This window comes from Danio rerio, chromosome 4 (genome assembly GCF_049306965.1).
Source record: "Danio rerio strain Tuebingen ecotype United States chromosome 4, GRCz12tu, whole genome shotgun sequence".
In the NCBI taxonomy this organism is placed as follows: Eukaryota; Metazoa; Chordata; class Actinopteri; order Cypriniformes; family Danionidae; genus Danio; species Danio rerio.
Window position 1 is genome coordinate 5,468,836 of NC_133179.1, and position 15,053 is coordinate 5,483,888.

General features: G+C 36.6%; 2 protein-coding genes across 5 annotated transcripts; one reads left to right on the forward strand and one right to left on the reverse strand.

Annotated features, from left to right (window-relative positions):
• Positions 1–84: 84 nt before the first annotated feature.
• Positions 85–6,273, forward strand: osgep (O-sialoglycoprotein endopeptidase). Of its 4 annotated transcripts, none has more exon segments than NM_001017751.2 (12): positions 85–113; positions 1,290–1,409; positions 1,504–1,623; positions 1,997–2,172; positions 3,338–3,433; positions 3,520–3,569; positions 3,668–3,746; positions 3,832–3,897; positions 3,981–4,071; positions 5,691–5,766; positions 5,863–5,961; positions 6,139–6,273. In NM_001017751.2, coding segments are annotated over 11 exon segments (1,008 nt in total). In that variant the 5' UTR covers positions 85–113; positions 1,290–1,294; the 3' UTR covers positions 6,179–6,273.
• A 2,316-nt stretch (positions 6,274–8,589) lies between these two features.
• si:ch211-214j24.10 lies at positions 8,590–15,053 on the reverse strand. Its single transcript, NM_001025503.1, is given in 4 exon segments — positions 8,590–9,400; positions 10,783–10,815; positions 10,908–11,630; positions 14,928–15,053. Coding segments are annotated over 4 exon segments (822 nt in total). The 5' UTR covers positions 14,944–15,053; the 3' UTR covers positions 8,590–9,350.

Sequence of the window (15,053 nt, forward strand, 5' to 3'; positions counted from 1 at the left end):
GTATTTATTTAATAGTAATACTTTATTTCTACATTTTGTCCCCATCACAGTTGTCCAGGCACTTTAAAAACGACATTGACCGTTGTTATGGTCCTGCTTTCAACGAGTGTGCGGTAAGTATGGAGGAGTTTTAGGAAATAAATGATTAAGAGATCAAATTAAGAGTATTAATACATTCATTATTATAATTAAACCAAACTACGACCATCCCGACTTTTGAAACTATATTACTGACGACCAGGCTCCTGTATTCTGATGTCTTAACAATCTCTTACAGTCATTTGGTAACGTTATAGGTTGAGTTTATACTCTACATCTACAGTATCTACCGTTACATATATATTATATAATCTACAAGAGTTATAGAGTTATGTTTATATCGACACAAATATTATTAAGTGCAGTCCCCGTCATTTAGCAAATGTTATTTCATGTGCTACTAAAGCATATCAATTGCAATGTTCCTTCAACATTCAGTGTAATATTGCTAATAATAGTTATGCTAACCTGACAAAGTTCAATAAAGAGTAAATCATCATACTAAATTTGATTAAAATTAAATGATTAAAAACAACTTGGGAACCAGTGGGAAAAACCTAGTAGCAGAACAGTGTTTCCCAACCTTGTTCCTGAAGGCACACCGACAGTACACTTTTTCAACCTTTTTGCTATTTAAACACACCTGAATCAACTCATCAGAACATAAGAGACCCCAAAACCTGAAGTTAACGGGTCAGATAAGGTAGACATCCAAAATATGTACTGTTGGTCTGCCTCTAGGAACAGGGTTGGGAAACTCTGGGATAGTGGCAAAGTATAAATTGTAAACATAATATATCTGTATATGAATATATACAAATTGTGGTCACACTTCACAATAAGCTTTTATTAATGTATTTACTAACATGAGCTAATAATAAACAATACAGCATTCATTAATCATAGTTCAACATTCACTAATGCATTGTTAACATCAAAACTCATGCTTGTTAACTTTAGTTAATGCACCCTGAGTTAACATGAACTAACAATGAACAACTATTTAATTAAGGTTAACATGAACAAGTACTGTAATAAATGTGTTGTAATTGCATTAACTTATACAAACTTATTGTAAAGTGTTACCCGAATTGTATGTATGTATATATTTATATATATATATATATATATATATATATATATATATATATATATATATATGAAGAAGTACTTTTCATGCTGATGTTAAGAGTTATCAAAAGCCTAAAGATGACTTTCATCAGATGATTCCCGTTTCTCTCTCTCAGCAGACACAATGACGATAGTGATTGGTTTTGAAGGCAGTGCTAATAAGATCGGCATTGGTATTATTAAAGATGGAGAAGTGCTGTCAAACCCAAGACGAACTTACATCACCCCACCTGGACAAGGTGAGAGCATCAGACCACACCTGTAAAATCATAAACAGTGGCATATTCACATACAAGTACCATCATGATACCATAACTCATTATACCTCCTCAGGGTTCCTACCGGGCGAAACTGCCAAACACCATCGCAGTGTGATCCTCACGGTCCTCCAGGAGGCTCTCGATGAAGCAGGCCTGAAAGCTGCAGATATTGATTGTGTCGCGTACACAAAAGGTGAATTATTATTTACTTACAAGTGTTTTTCCACAACTCATGGTGTCCGTGGGGTCTTAAATTTCAAAAACTAAATTTGAGGCCTTAAAAAGTCTTAAATGAACAGAATATAAATTGTGCTGTAGGTCTTAAATCATTTTAAATGGGTCTTAATTTTCCAATGCACAAAAAAGTTACCCAATCAGGCCAACATCCATACAATCACCAACAATCCATCTCAATGCATTTCAATTTTATTTATATATAACTATTGACAACTATTAAGATTAAAGTGGCTACAGTACAATATCAGTATCATGCATGTTCGTTATTACAATTTATTGAATATGTGCATCCGTCTAGCTCCACTTCTCAAATGTCTCCTGTTGTACAGGGCCTGGAATGGGGGCTCCGCTGGTGACAGTAGCCATTGTGGCCAGGACAGTCGCCCAACTGTGGGGCAAGCCGCTGTTGGGAGTCAACCACTGTATTGGGCACATAGAGATGGGCCGATTGATCACCAATGCCCAAAACCCCACAGTACTGTATGTGAGCGGAGGAAACACTCAGGTCAGTTTTTAAACTCAGAGAAGTCTGGGAATTGGGTGACGCAGTTGCACAGTAGGTAGTGCTGTCGCCTCACAGCAAGAAGGTCGCTGAGTCGTTGGTTCGATCCTCGGCGTTTCTGTGTGGAGTTTGCATGTTCTCCCTGCGTTCGCGAGGGTTTCCTCCGGGTGCTCCGAATTCCCCCACAAGTCCAAAGACATGCGGTACAGGTGAATTGGGTAAGCTAAATTGTCCGTAGTGTATGATTGTGTGTGTGGAGGTTTCCCAAAGATGGGTTGCAGCTGAAAGCGCATCCGCTGCGTAAAAATGTGCTGGATAAGTTGGCGGTTCATTCCACTGTGGCGACCCCAGATTAATAAAAGGACTAAGCCGACAAGGAAATGAAATGGAATTCTGGGAATTTTATATAGATTTTTATTTTGTCTAAGACATGGTATTTCTTTTGTTTGTCAACACTAACTCGGACACTACAATTAACTCAAAACATCAAGTTACTTTTTGTTATCATTAGTGTACTTTTGTAATGGTGTAATCATCATTTTAATTTTACTTTATTACTATCCTGCTCATTAAAGGAGAGAAACAGATTTGAATGTATGGCCATATCAGCTTTTCTGCCTATTTCATGACAAAACCAATTCAAAGTTATATATGTACATTTTATAAACATCACTGTTCTATAATAATCAAACAAATTATGAAAATAAAAAGACAATAATAAATAATACATAAGATAAGCATATAAAAAATTTTTTTAACATTTACTTTTGATAAAAATTCCTTTCCTGCTCATTAACTGTAGTCAATTTCAATCATCAAGCAGTACCTGTTAACCAAGTCAAACATACAATTCAAGAGCTTTGGCCACAAAACGACCACTTCAAAGATCGGATGGTCCCCTTTCTTTTCAAAATATGAGGTAAAGTTTACACTGTTGCTCTCAAAATGGTGATTACATTCATGGAAAATGATATTCAAGCTCAAACTATTTTAATATATTGCAAAGCACAACAGCATCTTTTTTTTCTGGTCATCATTTAGCATACCGATGTAGTCAGGGAATTTGGAACCCTGAAAAGCACCTTAATATTAAATGTAGAGACATTTCAATAGCGTACATTCCTGCATTCTCATGTTTATGTATTCTCTTTACTGTTTTTCTCGACAGGTCATTGCATATTCTGAACGACGTTACAGAATATTTGGAGAAACTATCGACATTGCTGTGGGAAACTGCTTGGATCGGTTTGCCCGGGTCATTAAGGTCAGCATTTAAGAAGCTAAATACAAGCTCCGTTTCTGTAAGATTGTGTTATTTTAAAAATTTTCTGCTAATTTTGATATTTACAGATATCAAACGATCCCAGTCCCGGATACAACATTGAACAGATGGCAAAAAAGTACATTTCCATGCGTTTCAACTTCAACTGCTCATTTAAAAGCTGTCATTTGTGTAATAAAAACAGTTATTTGCCTAATAAATATTCATTTTGTTTAGGGGCAACAAGTATATCGAGCTGCCATACACAGTCAAGGGTATGGATGTGTCATTTTCTGGGATTTTGTCCTATATCGAGGTGAGATGAATGACTAGATTTCTACATTTCTTTGTGAAAATGCACCGATTCCTTCATATTTCATTTGCATTGTGTTCAAATGCAGGACGCCGCTCACAAAATGTTGAGTACAGATCAGTGCACGCCTGAGGATTTGTGTTTCTCCCTTCAAGTAAGTATTTGAACCTACAGTATGTATTTACCACATAACAAATGATGATGGTGAAGCGTTACTAATAATTATGTGATTGACAGGAGACTGTGTTCGCTATGCTGGTGGAGATCACAGAAAGAGCCATGGCCCACTGCGGCTCTCAGGAGGTTCTGATTGTCGGTGGAGTCGGCTGTAAGTGCAGTCATCTGTTAAAAAATGACGCTTTAAATCAGGAATCACCAAACTTGTTCCAACCCTAATCAATCACACCAGAACAAGCTAATCAAGGTCTTACTAGGTATACTGGAAACATCCAGGCTGGTGTGTTGAGGCAAGTTGGAGCTTAAATCTGCAGGGACACCGGCCCTCCAGGACAGAGACCACGGGCTTTATGTGTCTTGTGTTTAAAGTCGGTTTCAAATGCTGTACAGCAGGGGTGTCCGGTTACCTGCAGATTTTAGCGTGAAATTGCCTTAACGCACCTGCACGGATGTTTTCTAGAATGCCTAGTAAGAGCTTGCCCAGTTGTGTCTGATTGGGGTTGGAACTAAACTTTGCAGGACACCTGACCTCCAGGACTGAGATTGGACATCCCTGCTGTAAACAAAATGGCAAGCCTTATTTCTTGCACATCACTATAATATCCAAGTCTGCAACTAAGGCATTGGTTGAACAACTCGATTGCTATTATTTATTTTCATTTATACACTAAACCAGCACTCAAATCAAGAAAGTTTGAAAGCATGTAATCAAGCTCTTCTAAAAGTTCTCAATTCTTAAATGACATCTGTATTTTAATTCATTGTTGGGGAAAAAATGAATATACACAGTGACTAATGACTTGTTTCCATGACCTGTTTGTTAACGCACTTGAAGGGATTATAGGGACACGAAGGGATAGTTCAGGCAAAAAATAAATTCTCTCACCATTCACACTCTTTGAACAATGTTAGAGTTTTACTGCTGAAAACGCAGCCATTGACCAGCCAATACTATGAAAGTATACTCATTATTTATGTTTAACAGGAGAGAGCTTTGATTTTATTTCAGCTTCGCTAGCTATGGCAAAACAAAATGTGCAAACATTTTATAAAAAGCACTTTTCTATTTAAAAAAACAGACATATAACAAAGACACTAACATTATATTAAGAAAAGATTTAAAATCTAAAATAGTTTAAGATTTACTTTTGATTAAAGTTGACATTTGTGAAGGATTCACATTTAAAAACATGTTAAATACTCTACAGATAAAGGTCATGGTCTGATAGCATTAAAAATAGGGCATTTCTAAAGTATATATTTGACAAATCTTCAATTTTGGGTGAGCTACGCCTTTAAAGTGCTCCAGACATTACAAACCGGTTAAGTCTAATATGACAATATACAAGTATAGTGCAAATGTTGAGAAATACTAGAGTTCCAACATTATATGCCTGGTTTTTCATGTTAACAGCTCACCCAAAACTGAAAATGTTATCATCAAAAATCATTCAAACTGTTGTCTTTTATTTTCTGTGAAACAATACAAATTTTTAAAGATAGCTGGAAACCATAGTAGGAAAAACAAATAATATGTATATACAAATACTACCAACATTTATGAGAAGATCCCCATAAATGTTTGAAACTAGGGTGTGTAAATGACATTTTTGGGTGAACTATCCCTTAAAATTGCCCTAAATATCGGCATTTGTGCATTTATAGAAGAACTACAATCTATAGACTTCAAGTGCCCATTATTGGGGGCACTAAAACACCCTAATTTACTAATTTGTGTCTCATTTTCTGGTATCTGCTGTTGTTCTACAGGTAATCTCCGCCTGCAGGAGATGATGGGGGTCATGTGTAAAGAACGAGGCGCTCGACTTTTTGCCACAGATGAGAGGTGAGAAAAATCAGTTTTTTTTTACAGCAGACCGTGATGAATAGCTTCTTCTTATTAAATTATTGTAAATCTTTTGCTATGATATGCTGCCTTCAGCTTTTGTATCGACAACGGAGCCATGATTGCACAGGCCGGTTGGGAAATGTTCCGCTCGGGTCACGTGACCGAGCTTCCAGACTCCTGGATTACACAAAGGTAAACAGCTCCACAAATAACTATTAGCGTCAGTTAATAAAAGTGTTTGCTTTGGGCTCCGCTGATGAGATAACGCTGCTGCTTTATCTTGAGCCTGCTGGTTTTTCCATTGCATGCTGATATTAAATGTACACCGGTGTTTTTCTGGTTTTAACGATGACGTTTCGTGTGTTTCAGGTACAGGACAGATGAAGTGGAGGTCACATGGCGAGACTGATGTATGCAGTGCCTGATGTTTACCAATTTAAATGTCATTAATCATGCTCTAAATGTCACATTGCTGTCAATAAATTCTGTTATTCATCTTTACGCAATATTCTTTTTCATGTTTCAAATGGGTTTAGATTCTCCTTAAAGGTAGACATTGTGTAAAAACATTGAAAACAATGCATTGATGATGTATAGTAGTTATGTCATGCATAATTATTACACGGCTCTCTGGTATACTTGATCCTGATTGGTCAGTCACAATATTTCAAAGTATATTCTAAAACTATTAAGCCAAGGGGGCACTTAAAATCGAAAAATACAAACAAAGAGCTGATGCATGTTTGCGTCATAACACTTTTCATGACTTGAGCACGAATAATTACCGAATAAAAGCACTTCTACGTTTTTGTGTACGCTAGCATTTTAAATTTTGTTAAATTTAAAACACCACAATTTATGTTTAAAGCTTGAAATAAAATGCATCCAAAATGCATACAAAAGTTTTTTAAAGGAAGACTAGGGGGATATAACCCGAGAGAACTAAATTTTAGGAGGTTGAAAACAAGGACAACTTTTAAAGTTTGTGTACGTCTGTCTGTGGTGTGAAATTATGGAACAGTCTAGATCAGACTTTCAAACAACGTCAGCATAATAATCAGTTTAAAAAGTTGAGTAAATATATATTATTAAAGGAATATAGCAATGAAGGTGATTGAAAAAGGATAAAACGAGAAAGGTATGAGGAAACTTTAATTAATGGCTATTTGCAGTACTATGTTTTTTTTTCTTTGGGTCTATGTTACAAAATGTAGCGGTACAAATGGATTTAAACATATGTCAAAGATACCAAAAAGATCAAATATGTAAAAAAAGAGATGAGTAAAAGAAGAAATAGGTTTACGTAATAGACGAATGAAGTATGTGGTAATGGTGTGGGAAAATAATAAGCTTGTGCTTCATCCTACTCAATTTTCGACCATGCTGAAATGTTTTTTTTTTTCGTTAATGATATTTTATGCATGATATTTTTGATCGAAAATAAATAAATCAAATCACATCAGTACTTTAGAAATACTCAAAAAAAAATGTCTCTGTCAATATTTTAAAACAATTTTATTCATTTACCCAAGTCACACGAGTTTCAATATCACATCAGTCGCATCCATAACGAAGCTTTTTCCTCATAAATGCAAAAATATTAAATAAATCATGTTCCTTCTATAGTGAGCCAACCCTTATCTTGTTGATTAGCATAATTTTGGGGGGGGTTGATCAATTTAATTCACAGAATTTCTACACAGTATGTTTTATACTGCAAACTCGACTTTTTGGTCACATCCATAACGCATGTTTATTTTCTGGATTTAAAGTACAAAACATGTTTACAGATGAATAATAAAGTGTAAGTCGCATCTAGGAATGCAACGATTAGAGATTTTGGTTGTACGATTATAATTTGAGGAATAATCACGGTTATCACGATTATTATGCGTTCTTTAATTGCAAACTACTATCACATGAAAACCTTATATTTTAAAGTGTTATTTATCGCTGCTCAGTAACTAAATACAGCACAAAATACCAAAAAAACAAACAATATGATCCATTTATCTTTGGACCTAAAAATAAGTGAATAATGCTTTTGGCATTTAAACATAATTAAGAATTTTACACTGAAAATAAAGGACAGAACAAAAATAAATGAATAGTTTTTGTCTAATGTAAATTTAAGCATCATACTAGTTAAGCATTAGTAGTCAAAGACTGCTGAACATGTCTGAAAGGCACTAATCTGCACGCAAACCATGTGCCGCCATTGGAAATAACGAACTTGTGTGCGTAAATGTGAATGGCCCTTAGTTAAAAACCTCCCCTGCCATAGTTAAAATCAGCATTTGATCCAATGTGCGTGCGTATTGTGGACAAGCTTAGAACTTTAAACTAGCGCACAGTTTGCAGAACTTTTAGTTGCAGCAGTTTTGTTGCAGAAAGAGTGTTGAGAAGCCTTACGATTAATTAACCGTGACAAATTAAACCGCGGTCAATAGTGAAATCGGTTAATCGATGCATCCCTAGTCGCATCCAACCATTTTTTTTCTGCAAGCTTCACTTTTACTGAGAGTTAGTGAACTATTACAGCTCAAATGTTTTCTGTCGGTTTACTTTTGTGGCAAGCAGCCATGTAGGAAGCAGGATTACAGCTAGCAAAAATTCAGGCGTTGGGCATTTATTCTGCGAAAACACCGGCTAGATGTACATTATTCCTTACTTAACATGAAGCTGATGGACAATATAGCATCTCTGAAATCATATCACTATCTTTCTACACAGGAAAGGTGGTTTTGAATATAGATGGATAGATTACTGATATGTTGAATATTTAGTCTGTACACACGTTAAAAATAAAAAGACCACAAAATATTTTAACAAGTTTATTCATTTTGTATTATGCAACACTGTTTGATTAAATCTCTGAACATCTTCCAGTGTAAATTATTTGTATGTCGCTAAAAAACGGAACGAAAAAAAAAAATTATTGGGTCATACACAGCAACGGATTCCTATTAGGATTTATGACCGACATTCAATCTGGGTGAAATATATATATATATATTAAAAAAAACAGCATTAAGACCAATAGACATTTGAAGGTGCTGCCATAACGTGCCAGCTGCACCTCTGTAAACTTCATGAGAACAATTTGCATGGGAAGAAAGGGATTATCGTGAAAGGGAAGACTGATGAAAGGACATTCAGAATTCGATTGGGGAAAAACAAGCTCAGTCTTTAGAGAACGGGACGACGTGTTCAACTACAGGTCAGAAAGTGCTCGATTTAACCACTCGCACACAAGTAGGAACAAGGGAAGAATAAAAGGGGTTCTTAACTGTAAAACTGCAGTTCACTGAAATAAAATTGCAGCTTGATAACATCGTTTTGTTTTTTATCTTAAAAGAGACAAATCTCCACCATTAAAATGACAGAGGTATGCAGAGGGACTCTGCGCCTGAGGCAGACTCTGTTGTAAGGCAACCGAGAAGACCAAGACATCTATCTTCAAGAGGAACAAGTCCAAAGCGTCTCGGCAGAAACGTTGAGGGGATGATAACCTGAGTGCGGGGTGTTTGTTTGTGTGTGTGTGTCCTGTGTATGTGTTTGTGGAGGGGGGTTAGTGTGTGCTAGGCGGGCGACTCCAGGGCATTCTTGTACCAAACAACATTTGCAGGGTCTGAAAAACAAAGCGAGTCTGTTAAAGATGGTTTCAAATGGTCTGCTTTATCTTGATTTCCATCTGCTTTTATTATGAGATGGAGAATAGTAGTAAAGGATGACTGGCATCGTTTAATGATCATATTTTTGTTTGGCTCATGTGTCGGACTTTTGTATTCACAGCATTTGAAAGTTTCATTTTGACTGCAACGGCAGAAGCAAGATGTCTCTGCATGCTTTTCCACTCAGAGTTTGACAGTTCTGTCTGATAAATGAAATCAAATGCATTCTGCGCACAACAGTCAGTCAGTGCAAGGTGGATGAGGTGCAGTTGAACTTTAAGCCCTTGGCTTTTAAACTGCACCGCCTCAATATTCATCATTAACTGCATTAAACTAATGATTTGTTGTTAAAATGTGTTTTAACTATTTTTATCTATATTACAAAATGTTGGTGTTTTAGTTTAATTTGTATATAATCATTTTTATTAACATCTACATACCTATGTCTATTTTAGTACTTCTTAACTATGTTTGATTGATTTTAATAATAATAAATAATAATTCCTTACATTTATATAACACTTTTCTAGAACTCAAAGCACTTTACACATGGGGGGAATCTGCTCTTCCACCACCAGTGTGCAGCATCCACTTGGATTTTTTGCGCCAGACCGCACACCAGCTGATTGGTGGAGAGGAGACAGTGATGAAGCCATTTATGATATGGGGATGGTTAGGAGGCCATGATGGAAAGAGACTAGTGGGCAGATTTGGCCAGGATGCCGGGATGAAACCCCTTTTCTTTTTTGAAGGACATCCTGGGATTTTTAATGACCACAGAGAGTCAGGAACTCGATGTATAATGTACAATTTTTGTATACATGTAATTATACATAGGATGTATAAATTCTTGTATTTTTTTTCAGGGACAACAGATAAAAATAGCCCTCTGGCTAATTCTGGTGCATTTGCAGAAATGCTAACTAATGTACACTGTCCCTACCAAATAAACAAATAAATAAATAAATACAGTTTTATGGTCTGAGAAAACATGATTTCCAGTTAACACGTTTGCCAGATTACAGTGAACAGTTGACCATTTCCTGTGGGTTTTCTATATTTTAAGAAACTTATTTGTGAAAAATTGCCATTATAGTATTTTTAAAACCAAACTTGTGATATATATATTTATAATTTTAAAAATTTGATCTAGTAACTTAGCATAGCTACTGTGAAAATTAAACACGCATGTAAAGACATATGGTGGATACATAAATAAATAAGTGTGTGTGTGTGATATAGTAATATATAAACACACATATACTGAGATAACCTCGTTGCTAATCAAACAATTGACATTCAGCAAACCACTACTTCATGAAAACGAGCAGACACCAACCTTGTTTTTGCATCCATAATATTGCGCTCCATTCTGTGGAATAAAAACAATCACAGTGAGATAAGACTGCGTGGTGTGGTTAGAAATTAACAGGCATTACAGCTTATAAAACTACACTCTCGTACCTTGTGTGTGATACTCCAAGGCTTCCTCCAGGTGGCGACAGCTGAGCAGCAGCTCCTCCGAACTCTCGGAGTCTCTCGGGACCTGATCAGGCAGAGACTCAGATGCTTTTACAGTAAGCTCTCCAGCAACCGGGTGGAGATCTGGACTCTTTTCCTGTGGAGCGTCTGCTTCTGGACCATCATTGATGAAGCTCAGTCCCCACTGGTTTTGCAGCAAAACCCCAATACCAGGAGGCTCCTCTGCTGCCCCAGCTGAGCCTCCACCTGCCTTCACCTTGGAGGCGTAGCTAACAGTCGGCTGCAGTTTGGCAGGGCTGTCTTTCACAGGGAAAGCAGGTGGAGGTTTGAGCAAAGACAGGCTGTTGTCCACCCATCGCTCCTTGTGACCACTTCTGAAGTGTCTGTCGTCTGAGCGTGGCCCGACTCTCAGGCCGTCCCGACGGAAACTTCTGGATTTATTCGGGATGCGGCGCTCTCGGTCACGGCTTGATGTGAAGGTCTGGGTGTGGCCCACCCCGTTGAGGGAACTTTCTGGGCTACTTGGTGAGGCTTGACGTTTCTCCATCGCAGACGAACAGCCCCCTCCTCCCCCACCACAGCTGCCAGAGCCGGGGGAGAGGCGACGGTTGCGGATCTGTGGTTCTGGTTTGGGGGGTGACACTAGGACGGCCGGATCACACAAGGGGTCGGACTCGCACACTGCATTGCTTGACTCCCAGGTACCTAAAGAAACAATCGACATTGATTCAAAATCAAATAAAAACACTCAGGGGTAGCTTAAATAACGTGTCGGTGGTCTTTGGGTAAGAAATTAAATAAATGTGTCGACACTCTTTGAGTGAGAGATTAAATAATGTGTTGTTGCTCTTTGGGTAAGAAATTAAATAAATGTGTCGACACTCTTTGAGTGAGAGATTAAATAATGTGTCTGCGCTCTTTGGGTAAGAGATTAAATGTGTCGGTGCTCTTTGGGTGAGAGATTAAATAATGTGTCGGTGCTCTTTGGGTAAGAAATTAAATAATGTGTCGGTGCTCTTTGGGTAAGAGAATAAATAATGTGTTGCTGCTCTTTAGGCATGGGATGATAACCGTTTTCAAGGTATACGGTGGTTTGGAAAAGTCAAGGTTTTAGAACTGCCAATGTTTTCTGTAATACTCTTCCTAAGGTATGTGTAAGATTTTTTATTAATATATATATATATTTTTTTTTTTGTTGTTTTTTAGGACAGCCAGCAGAAAAAAAAATCCAAAGATGCCCCTTTAAATTGTACTGAAATCAGTTTACAGTGTACAGTTTAACATTCAAATCTAACAATAAAGGGATAGTTCAGCCAAAACATTCTGTCATTTACTCACCCTTCGTTGACTTAAATCTTTTTGATTTTCTTTCTTTTTTTTAAAAAGCTGGAAACCTGTAAACACTGATTTCCACAATAGCCATGGGCTGGCATAAGATTCTAACAGTAAGATGATAACCTTGGATAAAAATATCACAGTTTGACGGTTTTGCAATTACTGCTCTAAAATATATATTTTAAATGTCTGGGTAAAAAACAAGAACTTGTATCCACTTTGAACACAATATATTTTCTTTGAGAAACATTTAAACATTTTGGAACAGTTAACCAATCTTTTTTGCTGCAGATACTGCTGTCCTAAAATAAACTATTTAAAAAACTAAAAATATATTATAAATACACCTAGAAACATTATAGCAAAAAAAAATTGATGGTTTTAAAAATCTTAACTTTTCCAAACCGCGTTATGCCCTAAAAACATTTATCGTCTCATGCCTACTCCACAGTATTTATTTTTCCTACAATAGAAGTCAATAGAAGTCACTGGTTACAGGTTTCCAACTCTCTTTACAATTCAACACAACACAGAAACTCAAACGTAAAGAAACACTTAAGTAAACTGTACTGTAAACACACAGTAAATTTTTACTTTTGAATAAACTACCCCTTAAACATTCCCAACCACATCAACACCCCTAAGCATACTCATTTTAAAAACGCAAAATGGTATATAATAATGTACAAATAATTATTGAAGTAAAGACAGATTTATATCCGCACATTCATTTAGTGACAGCTCCATACAGTGTTTACCATGGTACTTTGAATATTCGGAAAACCACATGCAAGTATGACTTTAAAAAAAAATTAACACTATTTAACTAACTGTGAACAATGATGGTTATTGGCTGCTAATATGATTTCACAATTTAGAATTTGCAATGAATACTTTTCTCAAAGTTCTTATACCTTTTCCAACTTAAATTACAGCACTTTTCCAAACACTTTCAAGGTGCAATTTATGCTTTTCCAGAACCTAACAACCACGCACGGTAAATTACATTTATATATGCTGTATGTACTTTTACACATTTAATCCGATTGTGCTATTTAAATAAACAACAACAACATGACATTTCAATTTAAATTGTTGAATACTTTAGAGCACAGATTTGTTGGGATATTTCAAACAAAAAATGGTTTTAAAAAAAAGGTTATTGGATGAAATATCTTAAGTTTGGTTTCTTTCTACCTAAAGTTGATATCTCAAAAATGAGCTTACAGTCAGATTTTTTGGGGGTATTGTAGCAAGTTAACGTGTCTGCTTCAAACCATTCCTGAGCACTTTGTTTGGCGTTTTTAGGAGCAAATATGCATTCTGTGTGATATCTGCAACATATGCGCATGCTGTGAACATTTTGCAGTGAAAATTGGTAAAACAACAATTTTATGCACTTGCACAAATGCTATCAAATATATTTTGAGCTCGTATTGATAAAATTTCCGGTGCATATGCGACCAAAAAAGTCGCAACTTCGAGCCCGACAATTTCAAATTCAAGCAGGTTCAAGCACCTGGTCCAAAAATCCAAGATAGAGGTAAAGTTGGTTTTATATTCACACATTCATTCATTTAGAAGTCTCTATATTGTTTACCATGTTACTTTGAATATTCGATCTGAATTAGCAAACAAGTATGAATTGAAAACAACATTTACACGGTTTATTTGACTGTGAACAATGTTGTACTTTGATGGTCATTTGCTGCTAATATGATTTCGCTATTTAGATTTTGCAAATAATACTTCTATGAAATTATATGATTATGGTAAAATATGAATGTGCGTATATAAAACCAACTTTACCTCTATAAATCCAAGCACTTCCCTAACCTTGAAAACACTATTAAAATCAAGCATTTTCCAGGATTTGCAGCACCCGTACGAACCCTGTTTTCTGAAAGTATATAAATAAGGAGAGAGCCCGAATATGCGACTATAAAATCATCTTTACATCAGTTAAATAATTGACACGAGGAAGACGTTCATGCACATGCCCCGAGCTAAGCCTGAGTCAATGAACCATGGCAAGACGCAACTGGAAATTTCTAGTCGGAGTCTCATTCACAGCTGCAGACTCAGAGGCCTGATGAGGAAAAACTAGGACATATCTGGAAAATATGTCTTCACATAAACATTTATTAATAACGCATCACACTGCTGATCAGGATTCAAGCAGTTTTCACCGCTAACGTTACCAGACAAACGCGGATATTTTGGCACACACTTCAATATATTGGAATTGACATAAAAGCTAGCTTTGAAATCTAAACCACCGTGAGGGTGTTAAATAAGAGTCGACATGTGATTTACAACATTTTAAAAAGATATTTACGTGTTAAGATGCTAACGCTAACAGCAGGCCGCTTGTGTTTGGGAGTTAAGCGCCCATAACAACCGCCTTTACACCGGCCAACAGAGCAAACCCGAGGCGTCAGATAAAATAAGAGCACATATTAACGATTTCAGATTATTGAAAACATACACGAAACCCACTGAAGACGACAGTGACATCGGAAAGATCCAGAAACACCCAGAATTAAAAGTTTCGTAAGTCTCGAGCTCAATCCGTCCCGCTCAGACGCAAAACAACTTCACAGTACAAAACACTTCCGCCATTAAACCTCTAAAAGAACTCACCCGTATGTTAAAGACGACCCTTACCTGTTTTGATATGCATTTCGGTGTGATAGCTCCGGTTTTTAAACGTGGTTTGGACTTTAGTGTGTGTGTCTGTGTACGTGAGAGTGTCGCGCAGCGGCGTGTTGCTTAATAGGATCGTACGGAAGT